Source organism: Danio rerio, chromosome 12, assembly GCF_049306965.1.
Source record: "Danio rerio strain Tuebingen ecotype United States chromosome 12, GRCz12tu, whole genome shotgun sequence".
NCBI classification, from domain to species: Eukaryota; Metazoa; Chordata; class Actinopteri; order Cypriniformes; family Danionidae; genus Danio; species Danio rerio.
The window spans coordinates 17,770,255-17,795,801 of NC_133187.1; the positions used below are offsets into that span (position 1 = coordinate 17,770,255).

General features: G+C 35.2%; 1 protein-coding gene across 1 annotated transcript in view; it reads left to right on the top strand.

Moving 5' to 3' along the window:
• Positions 1 to 25,547, top strand: part of lrp2b (low density lipoprotein receptor-related protein 2b) — a 96,876-nt gene that overhangs the window by 48,044 nt on the left and 23,285 nt on the right. The window contains exons 51-75 of the mRNA XM_021480278.3: positions 1,751 to 1,903; positions 1,984 to 2,154; positions 4,328 to 4,551; positions 4,632 to 4,809; positions 8,926 to 9,122; positions 9,527 to 9,772; positions 9,853 to 9,981; positions 10,971 to 11,090; positions 11,205 to 11,321; positions 12,072 to 12,188; positions 12,297 to 12,434; positions 12,576 to 12,698; positions 14,744 to 14,872; positions 14,980 to 15,111; positions 15,281 to 15,406; positions 15,482 to 15,625; positions 16,680 to 16,845; positions 16,981 to 17,109; positions 17,350 to 17,570; positions 19,797 to 19,979; positions 20,186 to 20,305; positions 22,839 to 22,926; positions 23,317 to 23,381; positions 23,482 to 23,626; positions 23,727 to 23,796. Of these exons, the coding sequence (XP_021335953.2) occupies positions 1,751 to 1,903; positions 1,984 to 2,154; positions 4,328 to 4,551; positions 4,632 to 4,809; positions 8,926 to 9,122; positions 9,527 to 9,772; positions 9,853 to 9,981; positions 10,971 to 11,090; positions 11,205 to 11,321; positions 12,072 to 12,188; positions 12,297 to 12,434; positions 12,576 to 12,698; positions 14,744 to 14,872; positions 14,980 to 15,111; positions 15,281 to 15,406; positions 15,482 to 15,625; positions 16,680 to 16,845; positions 16,981 to 17,109; positions 17,350 to 17,570; positions 19,797 to 19,979; positions 20,186 to 20,305; positions 22,839 to 22,926; positions 23,317 to 23,381; positions 23,482 to 23,626; positions 23,727 to 23,796 (3,631 nt within the window). The remainder of the gene's footprint in view (positions 1 to 1,750; positions 1,904 to 1,983; positions 2,155 to 4,327; positions 4,552 to 4,631; positions 4,810 to 8,925; positions 9,123 to 9,526; positions 9,773 to 9,852; positions 9,982 to 10,970; positions 11,091 to 11,204; positions 11,322 to 12,071; positions 12,189 to 12,296; positions 12,435 to 12,575; positions 12,699 to 14,743; positions 14,873 to 14,979; positions 15,112 to 15,280; positions 15,407 to 15,481; positions 15,626 to 16,679; positions 16,846 to 16,980; positions 17,110 to 17,349; positions 17,571 to 19,796; positions 19,980 to 20,185; positions 20,306 to 22,838; positions 22,927 to 23,316; positions 23,382 to 23,481; positions 23,627 to 23,726; positions 23,797 to 25,547) is intronic.

The window sequence follows — 25,547 nt, forward strand, 5'->3', positions numbered from 1 at the left end:
TTCTTCAGTTATGTTGTTTGATATGCAGTGACACACAGTCAAATGTTTTGCTTAACAGATCAGCCACTTTTGATGCTCATAAACAATCATAAAGTCCTCGTGATGCAGAAATTTGGAGGTTTGCTGAAGGTGCAGGTGTCATTCAGTAAGGGGTTTGCGTTTTTAATAATCTACGACAGTTTGCGTTCATTACTCAGTAAGAATGATTAATAAATCTGTTTTAGACACGATATGTGAATATAAAGAGTTAACCAGATACACTACAAGCTGTGTGGAGTGGTTACAAGTAACAAAACACAGTTAAACACATTTTGTAAGCTAGAGAAAACAAGTAGGCAACTATTTTAATCACACATAAGTTACTTATACTTGTGAAATGGAAGAAGAAACTGATCCATTAACTGTGTACTGTAAAGTTCCTTACAAGCTCTGACAAAGTCCCGTACATAAATAGTCGTTCTTGATTTTTCCTTTAACAAACGACTGATGAATCCCCCGTTGTAAGCGCGTATATTGCTATAGAACTCATCAGAAATATGACAGAAACAAAGCTCAAGGCTGGGCAATAACCCTGAGTTATTTTCCCAAAATAAACTTCAATCACTGACTCTTAACAGCCTCCTCCTTGGGTAGGAAAAATAACAGTAACAATAACGTTCCCTCACACTTCAAAGCACAGTGCCTTCGCTTCATAATTGTACCAGGATCTGCAACAGTGTTTGTCATGTACTTCATTTTTTGCTAAAATGTTTGTGGGTAAGGGTTTGCACGCTTAACAAATGGGCTGGTTTGAGTTCCATATTAACGTCACGCTGACACGAAATTTTAAAGAGACAAGATTTATTTAAACCCCTCTCAGTCGACTCTTTTATAGATGAATCATTAGTTTTAAACACAGCGCAATTTCAGATTTAAACATCAGCTGGATATTTTACTTCACTTAGAGCTCTGTTACACTGCATGGAAGGTCATTTAAAAAAAAATCATAATAGAGGCTCTTTAAGTCAAAGATTTGCAATTCTCCCCTGAAAACACAGAAATCTACTGAGTCAACTGTTCAAAAGCGTGTCAATTTCTGTTTAGCAACTGAAGGAAAACAAGAACCATCTTTGCTAACAAAGCCCCTTGAAGCATACAATCACAATATGATACAGTACACTATGATCAGTCTTTGCTGGTACAGTATCACTCCGGTGCTATTAGAATATTCAGCACATCATCAATCAGCTGCTAAAATCAAATCTGCCTACCTGCAATTGCTGGTGTAGGGGCATAGAAAGTTGAGCACAGAGCTTATCTGAGATGAGGTTAGGCTCATTAGGTTGGGTTTTCTAAAAGGTACGCTAATCTCAGTGGCATTAATGTCTGTATGATCATTTACACATACTATTACAGTGTTTGTTATTCAAAACCGATACAATTGTGTAGTCAACTAGAATGTTTACTCTTCTCATGTATAGTAGTTTAGAAGAAGTTGACTAATTAACATGTTGTAAATCTATCAGCTCTAATCTCCTCTGCAGTGTGTGAGGCTGTGGCATGTCATGTCATAAAACAGATGTCGCTATGGAAATATATCAAAAATCATATATATATATATATATATATATTTATTAAACTTGACCCATGTTTGAGCATGACAGTCCATTTCTTTAACAATGTAAATAACATTAAATGCATGAAATAGCATTATACCACACCTTTAAAACAACTGGGCAAGGTTAATTTAAGAGTGGATGTTTCCTTGCAGAAAGCTGTATTGGGCAGATGCGACTATGAAAGCCATTCATGTCTCTGAACTTGATGGACGTTACCGGAAAAAACTCCTAAAAGACTGTGTTGATACCAACTCCACATACTGCTTTGCCAGTCCTCAGGCGGTTGCTGTTAACCCTAAATATGGGTGAGCTAAAATTAAGTGAATACTTGAACTTGAAAATATTGAACAGCTGTCTAAACTTTCCCTTCCCTGTTCCTGCTCAGATGGCTATATTGGACAGATTGGGGGAGGAAGGCTTTCATTGGCAGAGCTGGCATGGATGGAACCCAAGCATCAGCTCTCATCACCACAAAGCTAGTGTGGCCGCATGCCCTGACCATCGATTATACCAACAACAAAATATTTTTTGCTGATGCTCACCTTAATTTCCTTGAGTAAGTTGTGAAATCTAGATCCAATTACAAGAGTAGGTATATTATTTTATTTTTTACAATAAATGCAATAACAAAAGCATTAGAGAAACACCGACCTCCACTTGTACCAAACCAAAAAGTTTTTTTTTTTCGTACTGTTTAAAACAAAATATGATGAAATACGATTGAAGCAAGTTGAAAACCTATAACTAGGCCCACACGAATATGCGCATACAGAAATCCGCAAATTCACGCAGTTTTTTAGCCTATTAGTTTACTTATTATTTTCTTTGTGTAGATGAGTGTACATTTATATTTATTCAGTTTTTTCAATTAATAACAGTAAGTTTATTGACCAAAAAAAAAATAATTTGTTTTATTGACAATACAGTTTGTGAAGTAATTTTCTGTCTTTTAGTAGATCTATTATATGAGAGAATTGCTTTGTTTATCAAATAAGTGGATCTTTTTATTTTATATGATAAGTTTTTAATTATGATGCTACCAAAATCATTTAAATTATTCAAAATAATCACAATTTTTACAAATTCTGCACAGAAATAGCAAAAAAAAAAAAGTCTGCAGATTCTGTCTGGCCCTACCTATAACCATTGTCTTTCATAGCATTTGTTTTTCCTAGTATATACGTCAAAGTGAATTTGTCAAAAGTTTCCAAATTTCTTCAATATATGTTCTTTTGTGTAAAAATGGTTTGGAACAAGTCAAGGGTGAGTAAATAATGACATTTTTGGGTGAAATATCCCTTTAAAAACTCACAAGTTAAATTGATAATTACAGCTGAACCATAAGGGGAATTACCAACCTACAGTACGTCACACATGATGTCACATGGGTTCAACGGCAAAAAAAAGAAAGGTTGCAATAGCAAACATGTCGTGTTGTGCGGTAGGATGCCAAATTCAAGAAAAATAGAAGTTAAAAAATAGAAAACTTAACTTTTACTGTAAATTCTACCACACTGCTTTTAATGCCAACCACAGACGTCTTTGGCTAACAGACATCAGGAGACCTGAATGGAGTGAGCACCTAATAAAAAATGCTCAACTCTGCAGTTCTCATTTTATATCAGATAAGTTCACGCTATGCTGAATCATACACATTACTCGTTTTTTATTGCAGCAATGAAAAAAAAAAACAGTTAAATATAGTTAAATGGCCGTTTCGTCTTATCTAATATTTATTAGGAGGGGTGCTATCGCAAATGTACCTGACAGACGAACGCTGCTTACTTTAACGTTAGTTTTGCCTGAATCACTGTGCTTATCACTGGATGACAAGCTGTTTTAATACGCTATTATTTATATATATATATATATATATATATATATATATATATATATATATATATATATATATATACACACACACATAGATATGTAATCAATATAACTTATCTCTAAAACAACAACAAACTCTGTACCGCATCAGATGTCATTCCCTCGCTGTAAATTCTAGCGCTCCCATTTTTTTTCTGCCAACTCACTGTGCATGCATCTTGAATGTTTACAAACCAGCAATTCATCTATAATTATCCAATATAGGCCCAGAAAAAAATTGTACTTCAATTAAATGAATAAAGCAAATAATAAAAACATTTTAAATACTTTTTTTTTTAATCCAAACATTATAATTTTTAAATATGGACATTGATTTTGAGATTCACCATTTGTTATTAGGAACATTTTTTTCATACCAAAAAAACTTTTTAAACTAATTAATTTTAAATAAAACCAGTGTTGCTATGGTAGAATAATGTCTGCTTTCCAAATAAATAAATTCTGTCATAATTTGGAAAAATCTTTGAGTCAATTCAGCTGCCCTTAGAAGCTCTGGTTCCCATGTAGACTTGACACTTTCACATTGACTGACCCAAAACACTTTTTATGTAATTTAAGCATAAGAAATAGCATTTATTAGGCAGTTAATGTCAATTATTATGTTCATCAGAAAATTTCTGATTTATTTATTTATTTATTTATTTATTTATTTATTTATTTATTTATTTATTTATTTATTTATTTATTTAGCGATTTTACTTTTCCCTCATTCAAATTGGTCTTGTATGCTGTTAATAGCTGTCCAGAGACAGTGCAATTGTAGCCTTGTTTAACCTTAATATGTTATGTGTTGTGTATTCTTAAAAGCTGTTCTTCTAATATTTGTTTTGCTACAGTTATGCTGATATGGATGGTCAAAACAGACACAGAGCTATAACAGGCTCCTTGCCCCATGCTTACGCTCTGACTCTGTTTGAGGATTTGGTGTACTGGACTGACTGGAATACCCACACCATAGAGCGAGCTCACAAGTACACAGGCGCTAACCGTGTTGTAATGGGCAACAACACACATCGCCCTAATGACATTCATATCTATCACCCTTACAGACAGCCACACAGTAAGACAGCATATTATTTAGTTCACCATTAACTTCAATTGTTTGATAGCTGTTTGGATAATTAATTAATATATTCTTAGGTGAAAATCCATGCAATGACCATTACCTGACCTGTAGTCACCTGTGTCTGATTGGTCCGGGTGGGACGGAGGCCAGATGTGAATGTCCGGACCACTTCATTGGTCTGGCTATCGGATTTAAGATTCAGTGTGTGGCCGACTGCTCCAGCACTCAGTTCCGCTGTGGAGACAATGAGAAGTATGTGAATTAATTATCTCATGATTTCCCAGGGTATTTAATTAATCTTATAAAAATGCTAGTGTAAGAATGGTGTTTTAACTACTGCGGTTCCAACTGTAATTCTTCCGAATGACTAAAAAGTAATCAGTATGATGGTGAAAAACTGTACATTTCTAGTCAAACCATGCTTCTGGAATTAATAGCTTAAAATGTGGGAGAGTGTTGCTATTAAGTGATTGTTTTGTATTGGAATATGGAGCAATTAAGTGTTGATGTTAAATCAAAAGTCATTCACAAATACTTGAAAATGAAATGGTTTGATGACAATAATTATCTATGGTTACAACTGAATTAATTACAAAATAACAGTATAAAATAATTAAATATGAAGTGATAAAAACATGCAATAATAATTGTACTCGGCTTGAATGTAAAATAAAGTTACCAGAGAGGGAAGAAGAGTCTAAGCCTGATAGTAGTACAGCCAGATAAGATCTGGAGTGGTGCAGAACTGGAAAAGCACAGAGCAGGAAAAGCACAGAGCACAAAGCACATATTAGGCAAACCCTAATCTCACCTGTATCTGCCATTAGAATCAGTATGGACCTTCTTGGTGAAAAAAAAAATGTTTTGCCATATAAACAAATGCATGTGATAATTTTTTATTCTTACACTAGTCTTTAGATTGCCTTCCCAATGGATGTCCAGATAATACTTTTTGTGAATATTATGAATGACGAAAATTTTGATAAATGATTTTATTTTGAAAAGTGCCATGTCATTAATTTGTTACAAACTTGTTTTAGTTTAGTTGGGGTCATATTTATTATTATTAATTGTGAATATTCAGAAATAACTTATAGTTAATTTAACAAAATAAATATAACAATAAATTTTTGCCTGCCCATCTGAGCAGATTCTGTAATTATTTACTTATTTAGGAAGGGAATTATAGCTACTTCTTGTGAAGTAGATGAATAGTTTAGAAGTTTTAGTAAACTTAATAAGCTTGTATCAAGGGTCTTTACTGTTAAAATGACCTTTTCTGTGAGGTGAAACAATGACAATCCAACATTGTTATATAGCGTGATTTATTGACTAGTCTAGCATATAACAACCACAAACATACAAAACATGACTACAAAATCCGAAAAGAAAGCGAGGAGATAAAAGAATTTAGATAAAGGAATAGCAAAACTAACTCAGTTGCACGCAACTATTAAGAACCACCAAGACTATAAAAACGCCTTTTTGACAAAGGGGCACAGCATTATACATGACTAAATACCTGAATTTAGTGGGTCTGTCTTGTACAGTACGTCTAGAAAATATTATGTTTTATAATTTTTTAATCCTTTATATTTATATCCTATATATATCCCTATTATATCCTATATATATATCCTTAATATTTTAATTATTTTTCATATGTAAAGATATTTGCGTATTGCTGTACATCTTGTGTGTATTAAGCAGTATGTAAGTGAGGCGCACAACAAACTCTCTCTGCGCTGGACTTTAGACCGGCTTTGTTCTGGTCTAAAGAACAGACTATTATAGTTTTTCAAAATAGCAATGTGCCAGCAGCCAAAACACGCCTGCTTTTTTTAGATTAGAATGCCTATGGGCGTACATATGAGCGCAAATGCATTTGCTATTTAAACAGCGTGGCGCAAAAAGGCAAAACGACTCTTGCGCCAAGCTGAAAGTAGCAAACAACTATTGCTTTGCGCCACATTGCAACGGGTGTACGATAGGGCCCAAGGTGTCAAAGGAATGATCTTTGTCGTTCTGGCACTTATGATCACTAGCAGATCATTACCAGTAAGAAATATGATATTTAAGGACAATCCCGTTCTTAAGCTGCGGTCCATATGTTACATGCTTTTTTAATGCGCAATAAACAATAGTTTGAAGTGAAAGTGAAAAAAGTGCTTAAAACCTATAATTAATTAAAAGATTAATCGACTTTGGTGGTTGTTATTCAATGTTATTAAGCTACAGAAATACTTTGAGCACAATTAATCGATCAAATCAATATTGTAAATACTTTGTGTACAAAAAACCCTCTTAAAATTTAGGCTCAAACACTGAAGTCACATGTATTACTTCAGTGATGGTTTCATAACTTTTTAGAGCCTTTTTAGTTTTTATTTATGTGTGAACTATCACTTTAAGTAACGATTTTGTCACTTTGTACTTATTACAGTATACACGTTTTGGGCACTTGAACTTCCTTGATTTTTGAGTGTCTTTAGATTCCCCTTGACAAGGGAATAAGCCAGAGTAGTGAGAGCATTTTATGTTGACTGCAATGTAATTGTTGTTTCACTGACATGTCACTTGAGTGTTGTGGATTAGTGTATTGGTGAGTCTTTATTTAGGACTTCTGTATACACTACTTTTACTCAAGTGGAACTGGAATTGGTGACTTGTTACTTGTAATGGAGTCATTTCCAATATAAGTTACCTGGAGCTATGATTCAGATATTGTAATGGCGGAAATTTTTAAAACTCTTTAAACAGAGCCTATACTACAATATATACAGGTAGGTCCATAGATATTTGGACATCGATGCAAATCCAAAATTTTTGGCTCTATACACTAACCCAATGGATTTGAAGTTAAACAAACAAGCTTTGATTTGAGAGCATTTACATCTAATTCAGGTGAACGCTGTAGGAATTACAACAGTTTACATTGGTGCATCCCACTTGTTTAGCTGCGGTCACACTGGGCTTTTTCTCCCATAGACTTCCATTCATATGCACGCAAATGCGTCAGCCCGGAAACACAGCATCAAGTTTCGAAGGTTGCTGCAGTGCAAAGTTCAAGCTTGGTGAACTCTGACCTGCAAAATCGCATCACTTGACTGCATGAGACCAATTGAGGATCAAAACACGACCTCTCTGGACAGAAATTTAAAACATGGAGCAATCGCTCGCTTTTTTAAATGTCTATTAAGCTTGTTTAATCCTGCCCCTTTTCGCAGAGCCGCACGACAGAATATCGCATGCTCAAGCTCTAATGTCACCATAGCTTTAAGGGTCCAAAAGTAATTGGACGATTGACTTTCAAGCTGTTCCATGACCAGGTGTATGTCATTTCCTCATTATCCCATTTACAATGAGCAGATAAAAGATCAGAGTGCTGTCTGCAATTGAAATCTTTTACTGTTAACTCTCAAGATGAGATCCAAAGAGCTGTCACCATCAGTCAAGCAAGCCATCATTAGGCAAAAAAAAATAATAAATAATAAATAAAAACCTATAAGAAAGATGGCAAAAACATTAGGCATGGTAAAAACAAATGTTTGGAACATTGTTAAAAAGGAAAAACAGACCAGTGAGCTTAGCTACACCAAATGACATGGCGTGGGCATGTATGGCTGTCAATGGAACTTGTTCTCTTATATTTATTGATGCTGCGACTGCTGACAAAAGCAGCAGAAGGGAATTCCAAAGTGTTATTTTCTGCTCATATTAACACATACTACAGAACTTATTGGACAGTGCTTCACAGTGCAGATGAACAATGACCCATACTTAACTACAAAAACAACCAAAGAGTTTTTGAAGGGAAAAAGTGGAATGTCATGCAATGGCCAAGTCAATCACATGACCTGAATCCGATTGAGCTTACATTTCACCCTTTGAAGACAAAACTGAAAGGAAAATGCCCCAAGAGCAGGAACTGAAGGCAGTTGCTGTAGAGGCCTGGCAGAGCACCACCAGGAATGAAACCCAGTGTCTGGTGATGTTGTGTGTTCCAGACTTCAGGCTGTAATTGACTGCAAAGGATTTGTAACCAAGTTTGATTTATTTTGATTATTTTGTCCAATAACTTTTAGACTCTTAACAAGTGGGAGGCACATATGCAAACTACTGTAATTCCTACAGGGTTTACCTGATTTAGGTATGCCATAAATACCCTTAAATTAAAGCTGACAGTCTGCAGTTAAAATACATCTTGTTTGTTTTTTATTTCAAATCCATTGTGTTGGTGTATAGAGCCAAAAATATTTATGGGCTTAACTGTATTATGAGAAAATGTATTTCAATTAGTTTTGCTTTAATGTGAATATTTTGGCACACAAGATGATATTTTAAGATGTCTCTGCCTTTTGTCTCCAGGTGCATTCCTATATGGTGGAAGTGTGATGGCCAGTCAGATTGTGGTGATGGCTCTGATGAGCCTCAGACGTGTCCTCCACATTACTGCAAAACTGGGCAGTTTCAGTGCCAGGATGGGAACTGCACTAACCCATTTTTCCTATGTGATGGCCACAAGGATTGCTTTGATGGATCTGATGAAGACGCTGCACTTTGCAGTATGAAACACTTAGAGTCTAGAATATCTCAACCAAGGGTGTGTTATACTGTAGTAGGGGCTTTCTCTTAAAAGGAATGTTTTTATAGTCCTTTGGACTACTGCTCTACATTCTTTCTCTGTTATTATAAAATTTATGATACAGCTTCGATCACAGCACCATCCTTCTTTCAGTGGTTAATTTGCTGAATGCCACATTTGATGTCACATCTGTCAATGTCACCTAGTTCCTACCAGGAAAATGTCCTGACGAAACATTCTGTTTTTGGGAGTGGCTAGCTTCCTGTAACTGAATTCTAACTACCCAGTGTGAAAGGCCCTAATAACAGTTTAACACACAAAAAAATAAAAGTTTGACTTCTTGGATTAACAGTTGTTTCTCTAAAAACTTCTTTCATTATCCAGGTGACCACCGTTGCACTGAGAACCAGTTCCAGTGTAAAAATAAGCATTGTATTCCCATAACTTGGCACTGTGATGGTGTGGTGGACTGTTCAGATGGCAGTGATGAGGAAACGGACAGTTGCATAGACAAGACCTGTAAACCTGGACAGTTTCAATGCAAAAAAGGAGGCTGCATACCACAAAGTTATGTGTGTGATGCACAGAACGACTGTGGAGATAATTCAGATGAGCCATATGAAGTGTGCAGTGAGTGTCTCTTTAGAAAAAATTACTTTTCTTTAGCTACTTGGAGTTAACTGATCTTTTTTCTCAATCTGTTTTTGTAGTGGGTCCTGACTATAAGTGTGATCCAGACACCGAGTTCCCCTGCAAAGGAAACTATCGTTGTATACCTCTATGGGCTGTGTGTGATGGCACCAATGATTGTCTAGACAACAGTGATGAGAACACCTGTCGTGAGTCCTATAGAATGATTTCAATTGATTCAAAAAAGGTTGGACAGAAACATTAACAGAAACAAATACAGAAATGAACATCTAAAGAAGAAGAATACGAACTATACTCTACGAACATACCTTCAAATGTTTTCTTGTTAACGGGATAGTTCACACAAAAATGAAAAATTACTCACTATTTTCTCACCCTGAAGTGGTTTAAAACCTTTGAGTGTCTTTACTCTGTTGAACACAGAAGAAAATATTTTGAAGAAAGTTCAAACCTGTATCCATTGACTTCCATAGTAGGGAAAACTAATTTAATGTTTACAGATGGCTTTTTAAAATATCTGCTATTGTGTTCAGTAGGATAAAGAATCTCTGTTTGAAACAAGTAAAGGGTGAGTATATAATGGCAGAATTTTCAGTTTGGTTGAACTATTTGTTTAATCAACAGGGCTTGACCTTAACACCCACCATCCCGCCAAATAGGGGTAGATTTTAGCTGTGGCGGGCTAGAGCGTCACACCGACTAGCCACTTTGGCTGATTGAAAATAATTTTTTAATTGCCATTGCTGACTACTCACTAAAGATTAGAGTTAAAGTTTTTGACCAATTGTGAATATGCGTGCAAACGTGATCTTAGAATCGAGAAGCAGCACAACTAACTGTTAAAATAACCATTCGCGCAGGCAAAAGAAAGCAGGTGAATACCGAATGAGAGGATGATCATGCGCATGGTGATACACAGGCTTACTCCCCTTACCTTGTACAAAGCAACCATGCATTGGTGTTTTGGGCTGAAACTTTACAGACACATTCTGGAGACACAAAAAAACTGATTTTATATCGAAAAAAAAGTGTAACCTAGGTGCCCTTTAATAAAAATAAATAAATAAATAAAAAAAAATACAGTTTTAGTTTTTGAAGGTAGAAACAGGGATTCAAATTCCATCTGTAACATTTAATAAATAAATAATAATCAATTCCCACATTTTGCTGCACACAGATGAGCTAACCTGTGACCCTCTGGGAGATTTTCGCTGTGATAACCATCGATGTGTACCCATCCGCTGGCGCTGTGATGGGAGCAATGACTGTGGCGATGGATCTGACGAGAGAAACTGTGGTGAGTAATGCACTGGTCAATCATTGCCATCAAGGTGTGTATGGAAGTCACCTCAACATGTATTTAGTATGTATTCAGGTCTTTGGAGCTCAGTTTTTATGCATGTACTCGTAGAACCCAGACCTTGCTCTGAAAGTGAGTATCGGTGTGACAACCAGCAGTGCATTCCAGGAGCTTGGGTTTGTGATCATGACAATGACTGCGGAGATAATTCTGATGAGAGAGACTGCGGTAAGCTGAAGTCAATATAAACACCATTTACTCTTAAAGATTTAGTTTAACCCAAAATAAAAATCAGCATTTTCCCCTCACTATCATGTCTTTCAAATGCCCCTTTAACATTTTTCTATATTTAAACATAATATTTTTTGAACTTTCCAAATACATTTTCTTGTTAAATGTATTATTTCACTCAGAACTATATCACATTATATGTAACAACCCCGGTCTTGGGTTTCTGTATTGAACTGGAGTGGAACAACTGGGGGTAGGATAAAAATGTAAATTTATTTAAGTTGTAAGGTAGGCAAATGTTGAAACAGGAGCAGGCAGTAATATAGACATATAATCAAAAATCTTAAACAAATAGCCAGGCGAGACGGACAGCAAATAATCAAATAACGTTAAACAAATGGTCAGGAACATGGCAAAGCAAGACAAAGAAAATACTTTGTAAAACTCACAGTGGAAACAAGTCTTAACAATGGATATGTGTGTGTGAATTGTGTATATATAATCCATATGGTCAGTGATGATGTATTCAACTGTGTGTGTAATAAGTGAACTGAAACGGTGTGTGAATGTAGGGCATGATGGGACTTGTAGTTCTTGTAAATGACAGAGAATGCTCTCCAGTAGCCTGCTAGGAAAACACCGCTATAAATCATAACATAATGGCGGAAAAGTCCCCTTCGTGTCTTTTTTGGATTACCATGGGATTTACAAATTATTTATTTATTTATTTATTTATTTATTTTTTAGAACTACGAACATGTCGTCCTGGAACATTCCAGTGTACGTCTGGACACTGTATCCCAGAAGCTCTTAAATGCAATGGTTATGCTGACTGCCTGGACTTCTCTGATGAGTCCACCTGCCGTGAGTGTGCTGGGCTGGAAATATTAGGAGCTGGAAATATCAGGAATAAATTATCTTTATTGCATACAATGGAAAAGATTGTTCTGTAACTTTCTGTTTTTCCAACAGCCACTCGCTATCCTGGAGGACGCTGGTGTCCAGCACACCAGTTTCAGTGCAACAACAAGTTGTGCGTGAATCAGCAATGGGTGTGTGATGGCTTCAATGACTGTGGAGACCGCTCTGATGAGCAGCTCAGTCTCTGTTGTAAGGCATCATAGAAAACAAAAACAATACAAATTCAAATATAATTTCAAACAATTATAATTACAATGTGTTTTATGTTTAAGCTTAATTTCATGCAGAAAATTTTTGGTGTCTTACTGTTACAACTTTTTTTGTGATCAGGGAACATTACATGTGAAATGCCTACCAAGTTCCGCTGTGATAATGGCTACTGCATTTATAGTGGTCTCATGTGTAATCAGAAAGACGACTGTGGTGATGGCAGTGATGAAAAAGAGGACCAATGTAAGAGATTCACTCATATCATTTTACTACAAGAACAGTTAAATTGTCTACATGTACAATGCACCACAAATACACTAAAAATAAAAGAGAAGCTTTGTAAGATGTCTGTTATATGCTCGCCAAGGCTACACCAATCAATAACTAACATCACTAAATGATGAAATGCATATATGTTAAAAATGGATTAATGTATTACATATTTTAAAAAGTTAATTGTATATTTGCAGTTGAAGCCAAAATTATTAGCCCTTTAATGAAATTTATATTCTTTTTCAAATATTTTACTAAAGGACATTTTTTCACAGCATCTCCTGTAGTATTTTTCCTATGAAAAAATGTTTGGTCACACTTTTTTTTTTTTTGATGGTTTGTTTATTGAATTTAAGTTACATTGCAACTAATTTTCATTAGATTATAAGTAGACTGTTAGGTTAGAGTTAGGGTTAGAGTTAGTTAATATGTACTTGTAAAGTTTCTTGTAGTCAGTTAAATGTTTGTTGAAGGAGCAGTATCAACATATATTAAGCAGACAGTCTACTAATACTCAAATAGACCATCAAAATAAAGTGCTACCTAAGGTTTATTTCTTTTAGTTTGGCTGAAACAATATGATTATTTAAAAAAAAAAAGTAAAAACAGATACGGTCAATATTATTAGCCCCCATTAGTAATTATTTTTTTGACTGGCTATAGAAGAAAATATACTATTGTCCGATTACTTGCCTAATTACCCTAACTTGCCTAGTTAACATAATTAACCAGGCACTTTGAGCTTAATACTAGTATCTTGAAAAACAAATATACAATAATGCATTCTGTCCCCATGGCAGAGATAAAAGAAATTAGTTTATGCTTGCAAAAAAGAATTGTTAAGCCTCACAAAGAAGGAGTATATACATTATATCAAAGCGTTTTCAAGTGCCAAGAAGTGTCATCGGAAGTATTGTCAAGAAGTTTATTGAGATCCACACCCTGGAGAACATAATTGGCATAGGAAGCAAAAGATTTTAAAAACTTTAGAAAGAAAACTAGTGAGAGATGTTTCTAAAGACCCCAAAACAACAGCCAAGACACTAGTGAATGATTTAGCCAAGTCTGGGATTAATGTCTCAACAAAGACGGTCCCTAGAGCCCTGCACAGGAGTGGACTGAAAGGTTGTCGACCAAGAAAGACATCACTTTTAAAGAAGAGACATCTACAAGCTCGACTGACTTTTTCCTAGGACAACTTAGAGAAAAATAACAAACATATTTTGATCAGATGAGATGAGCACTTTGGCCATAGAGATGTTGCTTATGTTTGGAGGAAGGCAGAGGTGTTTGACCCAAAAAAAAAAACACCATTCCCACAGGAAAACATGGTGGTGGGAGTATAATGCTGTGGGGATGTTTCAGTGCATTTGGAACTGGGAAACTCATCAAGGGTTGAAGGAAACATGAAAAAGGAAGACTACCAGAAGATTTTGAAAAACAACCTCAGACAGTCTTGGTTTGGGTCGATGTTTTGTATTCCAGCATGATAATGATCCGAAGCATACCTCACTTCTGGTAAAGAACTACTTCCAACAGAACAAATTGAAAGTATTTGACTGGCCTGCACAAAGCCCAGACTTGAATCCAATAGAAAATATTTGGGGCACACTAAAATTTAGAGTTCATGCTAGAAGACCAACAAAGCTGAAAGAGCTTCGGAGATATGTTAACGAAGAATTGGCTAACACTCTTTCCGACATGCTTGAAACTTGTTGAGTGCTACAATAAATGACTGATGACTGTTATCAAGCATAGGGGAAACACTATTGACTATTAACATTAGAGGGCTAATAATTTTGACCTTCAAGCTTTTTTTTTTTGGATTATAATTGTTTCTATTTGCAATACAAACACTCAAAGCTTCCTGAATATACTGTTGTGTAATACATTTAAATATTTATAGTATATACAATAAATATAAATATATAAAACTATATAAAAATAAATAAAATTATATATAGTGCTCTGGTGCTTCATAGAGCATGACAGTATGATTGTTTTGTTTAAATCAGGCCAAGAACCCACTCTCGCCCCCTGCACACCAAATGAGTTTAAATGCTCAAATGGCCACTGTGTTCCTCTGCCTTACGTGTGCGACCACAATAACAACTGTGGAGACCTAACTGATGAGCTGGGCTGCAGTAAGCCAACAAATACCCTATTTCATCATTATTTTTCTTAAAATAGAACTCTAAAGTAACTGCATTAGATTTCGTCTGTCAGGTTGCTGATGAGCTCATCTTTTCAGATTTTGGCCATGATCGCAACTGTGATGAGAAGTTATGCAAGCATGAGTGTACAAACCTGAATGGCACTGGCTTTATCTGTTCTTGTCGTCCTGGCTATGCAGTAGATCCTGATAACACCTTTCTTTGCAACGGTACACACAAATGCACATCTCGCATCTGATTGGAGAATATTTCTTTTGCTGAAAGAATGAATTTCAAAGTCTCTGAATATAATGTAACACTTAATGCATTTACATCTTATTCTTACTTCGGTTGGTGATTCATTTGACTCTAAGCCTATGTCTATTGTGCTCCCTACAGATATAGATGAGTGTTTAGAATATGGCACATGCCCACAAGCCTGCATGAACACTAAAGGAAGCTATCACTGTGATTGTGCCCAGGGCTACAGGAAAGCTGGCACAGGCAATCAGTGTGAGGCCGAAGGTAGGACAGAAATTTCAAAGTACAAAGTCAAGACATTTTGGAAATGTATATCATCCTAAATCATCTTTTTCTTAGGTCCTGGACCACTGCTTCTGTTGCCAGAGAACATTCGCATTCGCCGATACAATCTTCAGACAGAGGAGTATCATGACTTCTTGCAGGAAGAGGAGCGCATTGTGGCACTGGACTACGACTGGGACCACAACAACACTGGATTTAGTATGCACTTAATGACAATCCTTCTGTGCTTCCAAAATTAAACCCATGGCACAAGTCCATTTCATACACACGCACAAAATTTTATTTTTATAAATTTTCTTTTGTAATTATGCAACCCAGACTCATTGGAAATAATTGCCCAGTGTTATTTTGTGCACTGCGAAATACATGGCTTTTTCAATGTCTGTTTACAAATCCACCAGAGGCCACTGTGTACATTTTTGAGAATCTCAAATACATGACTGGGATAAATTTTTCATGCATGCCATTTACATGCTTGTTCATGAAAAAAACATCTGGCTTGTGATTCATAATATATGATCCTTCGATCAAATGACCCACACACCCCCTTCTTATAAACCCAGCCAATAGTGTTTACAAACAAGAAGAGTGCATTGCAGCCTTGTACTTCTACAACAGTTTCACATTTGCTTTTTTTTTTACCTGGTTTATGGATAAATTCTTTGCAAGACCTTGCTGCTCAACATTCCAAGAGCAACACCTTACGAGGTGAGCTACCGAGCAAACTGACTGCTCTGGAAAAATTGTCTGTATGAAGATAAGCAAGTGAGGTAAATGTGTTCAATTACGAATCGCATACACGGTTATGTCTTAAGTCGTTTAGTGGCTGTCAAACCGATGTCTACAAAGAAGGACCGTTATTCTAAACATGGAAGCAAATGGTCAGACTTTGAAGATTACCAAAACAAACAAAAAAAAGTCAGTGGATTAGATTGCATGAATACATTTTTCACCTAAAGAGTAACAATGTGCACTAGCAAAATAGCAAAGCATAGTGTTAGGTGGGTCCCTGGGACTAGAGCTGAGAAATCCTGCTCTAATATATACAGTATAGTACACACTAACTATATATATATATATATATATATATATATATATATATATATATATATATATATATATATATATATATATTGGCATGCTGACACAATCAATAACATAGGAATATAAACTTACTAAATTCACTTTGAATGTAAAATAATGAATAATGATTTATTTGTGCTTAATATGTGACTCCTCTGGTGTGTTTTAGGTGTGGTGTATTTTACAGTAGAAGGGAGGGGTGCATTGCCTGGTGCTATTAAAAGAGCTTTTCTGCCAGATGTGGATGATCATAATAATAACATTGCTGCAGCTGTGGAGCTGGATATAAAGTACATCACTAAGCCTTATGGAATTGCAGTGGACTGGGTTGGCAGGTAAAGCAATCACAGTACATTTTAAATAATATTTGCCAAAAAAAAACATAACTTACTTGAATAAAACTGAAAAATAATAAATAGGTTTGTGTTAATGAGTCAGTAATAGCTCATGAGACTTTATTATTCTTGTAGGAATTTGTATTGGGCTGATGCACAGCTGAAGCGTCTAGAAGTGGCCATGTTAGATGGCCGTTACAGGAAGCACCTGATTAAAACTGACCTGGAAGCACCTAATTCTGTGGCATTGAACCCTCGCTTGGGGTGAGATTTACTTGCTCTTACTGTCTGTTTAAAGGGAAAGTTCACTCCTAAAAGAAAACAATCTGACATTATCTTCATGCCATTCTATATCCATACAATTAAGCAATTACATTTTCTCTGCAACGTACCTAAATCTCCAAAAGGAAGCAGATCGTAAAATGAAAAAAAATGATCACCATGTATGTTGGAGCTGTACATTTAAATACCAATATTTTCACTTTTTGTCATCATGTGGTCCAGCATGCTTTACTGGATTGACAATGGAAACACACCTCGTATTGAATGCTCCTGGTTGGATGGTCAAGAGAGAAAGGTTCTGGTAAACAATGGTTTGGGATGGCCAACGGGCCTGTCGATTGACTTCACAAATGGTGACCGGATTTATTGGTCAGATGCAAAAGAGAGTCGCATTGAGTCCATCCTGCCAGATGGACAGAACAGAAAGACATCGGTTTTCATAGGTAAGAGTTTGATGATTTACTCACTTAAAATATGAGTAGAAAACTTAAGTAGAAATTACTATTTATGAATCTACTTGTTAAAAAGAAGTGTGCTTTCTTGTATGGATTGCACACTTTTACACTATATATATACATATATATATATATATATATATATATATATATATATATATATATATATATATATATATATAATATATTTGCAGATAACATATTATTTAAAAAGCAGCATGATGGCTGCAAGTAAAATGTGAGGTAAAGATCTAATAGCGAGAGAAAAGTCAATTCACTGAAAAAAAAACTAAAACAAAACATGCAAGTCTACATGAGCCATCAAGATCACTAGAAGACAAAAAAATTACATTCAAAAACTGGACAATTAATTGAACTGTAATGGAAACAAAAATTCGAGGAACTAACCAAGGCATAGGTGAACACAATCAGTAACTGGGAAAACCAAATTACAATATGCTTATAAACAAACAACATATGACAACTTATTACTATTTGTGGGGACTAAACAGTAAAAATACGCACACTAGCAGTAAGCTGTATACTTTTAGTTATGTCAGTAAGTTATTAAAACAACGATTTAAAGAAGACTGTTGCTTTTTTGCTTGGTTGTGGATCATCCTTTAACATTCATTATGAACTGAACTGAACAAAACTCAATACAAGTACACTAGTATTCTGCATTACCGTTATTCTGCCACCTGCTTGATTTATTCCCAGGTAGCAAAGAATTCTGGCCCAGATTTGGCATAAAGCTGGCACGGCAGGCATTCATTTTGCAATTGCATAAAGCATGTGGGCTAAAGATGGGTCAGATTTAAGGGGGCAGGCATGACATGTGCCAAATGTTAAAAATTGATATGTGCGCCATGTACGTTTCTTGACCCATATTTTAAACACTTACAAATTATTTTTGAGAAAACAATTTGCGTCACGGTGGCGCAATGGGTAGCACAATCACTTCACAGCAGGAAGGTTGCTGGTTCGAGCCCTGGCTGGGTCAGTTGGCATTTCTGTGTGGAGTTTGCATGTTTTCCCTGTGTACCCATGGGTTTCATCCGGGTGTGCCGGTTTCCCCCACAGTTCAAAGACGTTTAAGTGAATTGAATAAGCTAAAATGGCCATAGTGTATGTGTGTTAATGCTAGAGTGTAAAAGGTGTCTTTCCAGTGTTGGGTTGAAGCTGGAAGTGCATTTGCAGTGTAAAAAATATGCTGAATTTGTTAGAAGTTCATTCCTCTGTGACCCCTAAGACAAAAAAAATGAATTAATAAATGAATAAAAAAATTGTTTAATACACAGAGTCATTTCCAGCTTCCTGTTTGTATCTTCTAATGCCTTCATTATCCAGGAAGATTCAGGGAACATAATTCATTCATTCATTTTCTTTTCAACTTAGTCCCTTTATTAATCTGGGGTTTCCAAAGCAGAATGAACAGCCAACAACTGAATTTAACGTACGTTACATGTATTTTATTAATCAAAATTTTATTTGACAGTTTATACTAGCCATACTAACCATTACCATTATTAATGCAACTGAAGCATCTCATGCTTTACGGGTTTATCATTTTCACAGCAGTTGTGACACACCAGGTCTAGTTTCCAGACAATGACCAAACATGGGGTATATCTGGCCCAGTTATTGGTTATTAACTTGGCCAAGACTTGGTCCACATGGTCCATATTTGGCCCTTGTCTGGAAGCCAGACTTGGTCCAGTCATGTATGGTAATTCACTGGAGCATGTGGTGCAAGCAAAAGCTGATTGTGTGGACCAGAGAAATGTTGCTATGTGTGTTTATCTGACTTTTATTACTTTACTGTTCTTCCTTGTTAAGCAGATTTGGCACAATCTACATTGTAAAAAAAAAAAACTTAATAGAAATAAAGGTGACTTGACCTGACGTTCAATTACTTTCATGTGTTGACTTGCATACTAACCTTTTTTTTTTTTTTTTCACTGTTTTGTGTTTTTTGATGTTGCATTTAAATTAACATTTTAAGTGTGATGAATAGTAATTTAACAAATATAATCTTTTTTTTTATCTTCTGAGGTGGCTAAAAGAAGCACCCTAAAGTTCTTCCATGTCGAAAAACATTGCTTTCATTTTATTATATTATTCAAAGTACCTTTAAAAAATTGGAAAAGTATGTTCTTGTATTATTTCCAACAAGGAACATTTAAATATCTTACCCTGTTTCCTCACACTTAGATGTAAGAAACCCTTTCAGTGTGAATGTATTTGAAGACCATGTGTACTGGAGCACACAGGAAAAGGGTGAAGTGTTCAGACAGGACAAGTTTGGCAAAGGCACCAAAACCAGACTCCTTGTAACAGGACCTTGGCTCACCCAAATCAACATATACCAGCAGCAGAAATACAACTCTATAGCCCGTGAGTAACCTCAATAAAGTGAAATTTGCATGATGAGTTATATACAGTAAAACCCAATCAGTTTAAACTTTAGCTGGCTTTTATAATATGGTATAATATGGCTGTGCTTATAAAATATGGTAGTTAGATTTAGTTTATTGCCACTAAAAGTGATATTCCAAATGTAGAGTGGGTTGAACATTGTATGAGTTGTCTCTCCTCAATAGTGAAGAACCCTTGCAAGGGCACATGCAGTCACCTGTGTCTGCTGAGACCAGGAGGATACACCTGTGCCTGTCCAGAGGGCACCAGCTTCTTTCCTGGCAGCAGTACTGCTTGTGACGCAGGTATATTTTATACTCGTTATCTGTCTTTATAGTTGTCTTAATGATGTGACCATAAACTAATTTACTGTAGCTTTTGAAACCAACAGTGCTGATGTCAGTCTCCAGGTTTTAGCAATAATAGAGGTTATATATACCAGAAAAACACATACTTAAAAAAATTTGATGAAATAAACAATTTTAAAAATATTTGAATGAATTGATTTTTTTTTTCAAATGATTCAAATGAACGGTTCAATGAGTCACTCATGAAGACTTTGTTTGTTTCATTACTTGGATGAATTGTTTTTCTTTTTTTTTTCTTTTTACATATCTTAAATGATACAGTGACATACGCTTTTTTTAACAATTACTTGCAATACATGTTTATATACAAACGTTACACTACCTGACAAAAACCTGTCATCAATCTCAGTTGTAAGAGCAAAAAATAATAACTTGACTTCTAGCTGATCTTTTGGAATAGAGGCAGAAGATAGATTTTTCCAATAAATCATCTGTTGAACTGCATCCCAATCATCAAAAATTCTGCAGAAGAACTATTGGAACCCGCATGAACCCAAGATTCTCAGAGAAATCAGTCAAGTTGGGTGAGGGAACAATCATGGTTTGGGGTTACATTCAGTATGAGATTGTGTGAGAGATCTGCAGAGTGGATGGCAACATCAACAGCCTGAGGTATCAAGAAGTTCTGCCCATTAGATTACAAACCATAGAAGAAAGCAAATTCTTCAGCTCCTTCTCATACTTCAGCCTCAACATCAACGTTGCTGAAAGCAAAGTAGGTCAGAGTGCTCCAATATTGGCCAGCCCAGTCACCAGACATAAACATTATTGAGCATGTCTGGGGTAAGATGAAGGAGGAGGCATTGGCAATGAATCTAAAGAATCTTAATGAACTATGGGAGTGCTGCAAGAACACTTTCTTTGCCTTTCCAGATGACTTTATTATTAAGTTATTTGAGCCATTGCAGAGATGTATGGATGCAGTCCTCCAAGCTCATGGGCGTCATGCATAATATAATTTTTTTTACAATGCACCATGACTTTATATTCTATACTAGGGATGTAACAATATTGTAAATACCGTCATACCGCAATAGTAATTTTTTTAATATTACCGTAGGCGCATGACTCAATAAAACTATATTTCTGAGAAAAGTTTGCTTAGGCAAATGAAGCGAAGGGGAGGTAGCGGGAACTACAATTCCCATCAGCCTAGATGTAGCCATCATCCTTTGCCGTCTGTTGTTACTACAGATCCAGTAATGCGGAAATGGAGTGTGTTGCTACTGTAGTAGTGGGGAAGAAAAAGAGCTGGAAATGATCGAACCTAAAGCGAGTTTTAAATCGGATGTGTGGAAGGATTTCGGTTTCTTTCTAAAAAGATACGAAAAAGGAGAAAAGATGAAAGACAAAGAAAAAAACAGCATGCAGGCACTGCCAGACTGTGGTGAAATATAAGTCGGGGAATATGACTAAAAACAGTCATTGGGACTGCAGAACACAGCACTCTTGTTAGTTTGATGCATACATTGACTTGTACCCCAAAGAGACCTCTATCTCACTCATGGCTTGTCCTCTCAAGTGGTGGAAAGACAATGCACAACATTACCCACTGCTGTCAACCTTGGCTAAATCATATCTCTCTGTCCCAGAAACCTCAGTCCCAAATGAGAGGGTTTTTTTCTGTTGCAGGGGACATGCCCAGAGATCCCAGCTTTAACCAGATTATAGTTATATGATAATTTTCTTTAAAAAACCCATCTCTATCTAAGTGAGTGAGTGATTAAATGTTGAATGTAATGAGTTTTCAACAATACTAAATTGAAACTTTTTTTTATATATGGTTTAATAGTTTTTTGTTATTAAAATTGAAAAATTGAAGTTCCTGTTTCGAAACTTACAGATAGATGGCTAATTTGTATGTCATTGATATGTTCAGTGCTAAAGTTAATAAACACTTTTGGCACTGTTTTCTAGTCTTTTCATTAGTTTTGTTTTTCCTGTAAATTATTCAATAAATACCGCACCATGCCATTCATACCGAGGTATTATCGTACTGTGAAATTCTGATACCGTTACATCCCTATTCTATACTGTACATTATTTCTGTTAAGTGACAACACTTTTATCTAATCAAAGTCAGACCTTACTGTCCTAACTAAATAATTACAAATCAAGGCAAGATCATCTTTTATTGTTGTAAAATAAACCAAAGGATATTGTGAGTTTGTGCAGACTAAGGCAGTAATATAACTGATATATAATATATATATAACTGACAGTGGCAGTGTGAAGGCAGATCTGAATGTTGCGCTGGGGTTGTACTTGTCAAAGGTTTAATAGATATGGCTGATTCCTGTCATTTAGAAATAATCCAGCTGGTGTTGAATAAAGATTGCAATCTTTTATTGATTAGTCATAAATAGTCATAAATATCTACTTAGTTTGTCTGCGTGGCACATTTTTGTGTTCAGATATAAATATATCTGTTCACTCTTGTCTGTTTCTTTTTGTTTCTTTTTTTAATCAGGGATTGATCCTGAACCGACCATGCCCCCTCCATGCCAGTGCAAGAATGGTGGAACCTGTTATTTTGATGACAACAAGGCGCTCTGCATGTAAACTTGTGTTTAGATATTATGGATTTCAAAGTGTTTAAAGGGATAGTTCGCCCAAAAATAGAAATGTACTTTCTCTCAAGTGGTTCCAAACAATTAAGGGTGAAACACAAGTTATTTTTAAGAAAGCTGGAAGTACTTTCGACTTCCATAGCACTAAACTAAAATTATGGAAATTAGGTTTCAAATTTCCAGCTTTGTTCTCTTGTGTCCAACAGACGAAAAAGTCAAAGATGCTCAACACAAGTAAAGGTGGATTAAATGATGACAGAAATTTCATTTTTGGGTGAACTTTCTCTTTAAGGCATGGGTAAACTTATATATGTATTGTTATTAATTATGACTGTTAATAGGACTATGATAAATATGACTGTTAATTACCCCTTTCAGTTGCCCCTCTGAATGGAAAGGAGATTTCTGCGAGACAAGCGTTTATGGTGTAGTCACAACTTCAGGTACAAATTTATGGCAGTACATGATATCAGCCTTCACGTTATCATGCTATTCTCATGCAAACAAAAAGAACCACATGACCCATATTCCGTCTGTCCACAGTTGCGATTGCTCTTGGAGTTACAGCTGTTGTGGCTCTTTTCCTGGGCTGCCTGATATATTCTGCACATAAGAAGGAGAACATCAAAAACAGACTGAATAACATTAATCTGCCAGTTAATGTATCTAACTTTATGCCCACTTTCTGGTAAGAGTGAAAACATTATATGTCTGAACATCATACATGTTTATTCCAATTAAATACAGTTTCAGTATGTATCTCATTAAACTTTTTTTTTTACATTTAGGCGTGGTAACTCTGAACGTTTTAGCAACTCACCTGAATCTGAGAATGACAGCAATAGCCTTCCCAAAGAGGTTTGTTCTCAATGCATTTAAATAAATATGTACAGCTGGTTAGAACTATTAGCCCCCCTAAATTATTAGCTCTCCTGTTTATTTTATCCCCCAATTTCTGTTTAATGGAGAAAAAATTTTCTCAATCCATTTCTAAACATAATAGTTTTATTTTCATAATGACAGTAAATAATATTTTACTAGATATTTTTCAAAACACTTTAAGGCTTAAAGGCTTAACTAGGTTAATTAGGTTAACTAGGCAGGTTAGGGTAACTATCCAAGTTATTGTATAACGATGGTTTGTTCTGTAGACTATCTGAAGAAAATTTGCTTAAAAGGGCTAATAATTTTGACCTAAAAATGGGTTTTAAAAAAATAAAAACTGTTTTTATTCTAGCCGAAATAAAAAAAAAATAAGACTTTCTCCTGAAAAAAGAAATCAACTTTTGTAAGCTGTTTGGACAGAACTGTGTGTATGTATAGTGTGTCCACTCTCGTATTGGAGTAATGATTTTGAGGCCCACAGCAACATTACATAGGAGTGTGGTTTTCCCCACCCACTGAATTAATGGACAGACTCCATGATTCTATAATAGCATGTACACACGTCCACAGAACATTTCTTTGCAAAAAAAAAAAAAAAACTGTGATTAAAATATTTGTTATAACTCTGTGATTTTTAGTTAAGTTAAGACAGAGCATGTTTGAAATAAATACAGTAAAATCACTATGTAATTCTTGTCAGTAAACGCTAATTTGTGTACTGCAAACAGCATTTGTGTGAGACTCATCTTTTCAGAAAAGCTTGAAAAAAATAAACATAGTATTTTTGACTAATGACCTATATGCTAATCCTAGTCTGTCTCTGTCACTGTGCTGTTTATCTAGTATAATGTATAGTACGTGGTGGGCGGGGAGAAGTATCTCAATTTAATTTGAAGCCACAGGCTACAAAAACAGCTACGGTATATTTAGACCTCAAAATGGGCAGATTCTGGAGACTATAGTAAATTATCTGATGGGTATTTTAAGCTGAAACTTTACAGACACATTCTGGAGACACCAAAGGCTTATCTTACATCTTGTAAAAGGGCTAAAATAGGTGCCCTTTAAATTAAATTAGATTAAGCTAAAATATTTTTATTTCAAATAAATGATATTTTATTTTAATAAAAATAAAAATGTGCATGCATAAGAATAATTTCTGAAGAATCAAAAATACTGGAGTAATGCTTACAAAACATTTAATAATAATAAAACTCATTTTATCATATGTTAATGAGAACTCATGAAATGAGTTATTTTAACAATATTGCTGTTTTAGTGTGTGTTTTTAAATCGCATTAGATTCAACAAAAGCTCAATCATTCATGTTTCAGATAAATGCTGTTTAATTGAAATTAAAATTAAGCTCCAAATCAGCATACACTTCAAAAAATGGTGGGTTTCGCTTAATTCCTTCATGTTTTCCCAACACAAACTTAATTTATTTGTTTTCACAAAAAAATAAATAAATAACTACACGTTTAAAGGATTTAACATAAAACAATTAAGTTGTCCCCCATAAAATAATAACATTAAGAATTGTGTTGGCTCAACTTATTTTAAATAAGTAGTTTGAATAAGCAGCATAAGAATTTTTGAGTGTTCGTAAGAAATCCTGAACAATCAGGACACTGAATATTAGAATAATGATTGCTAAACAGTTTATTAATAACACATATATTTATTTTTTTTTATCATATATTAAACAAAAAATCTGTTATTTT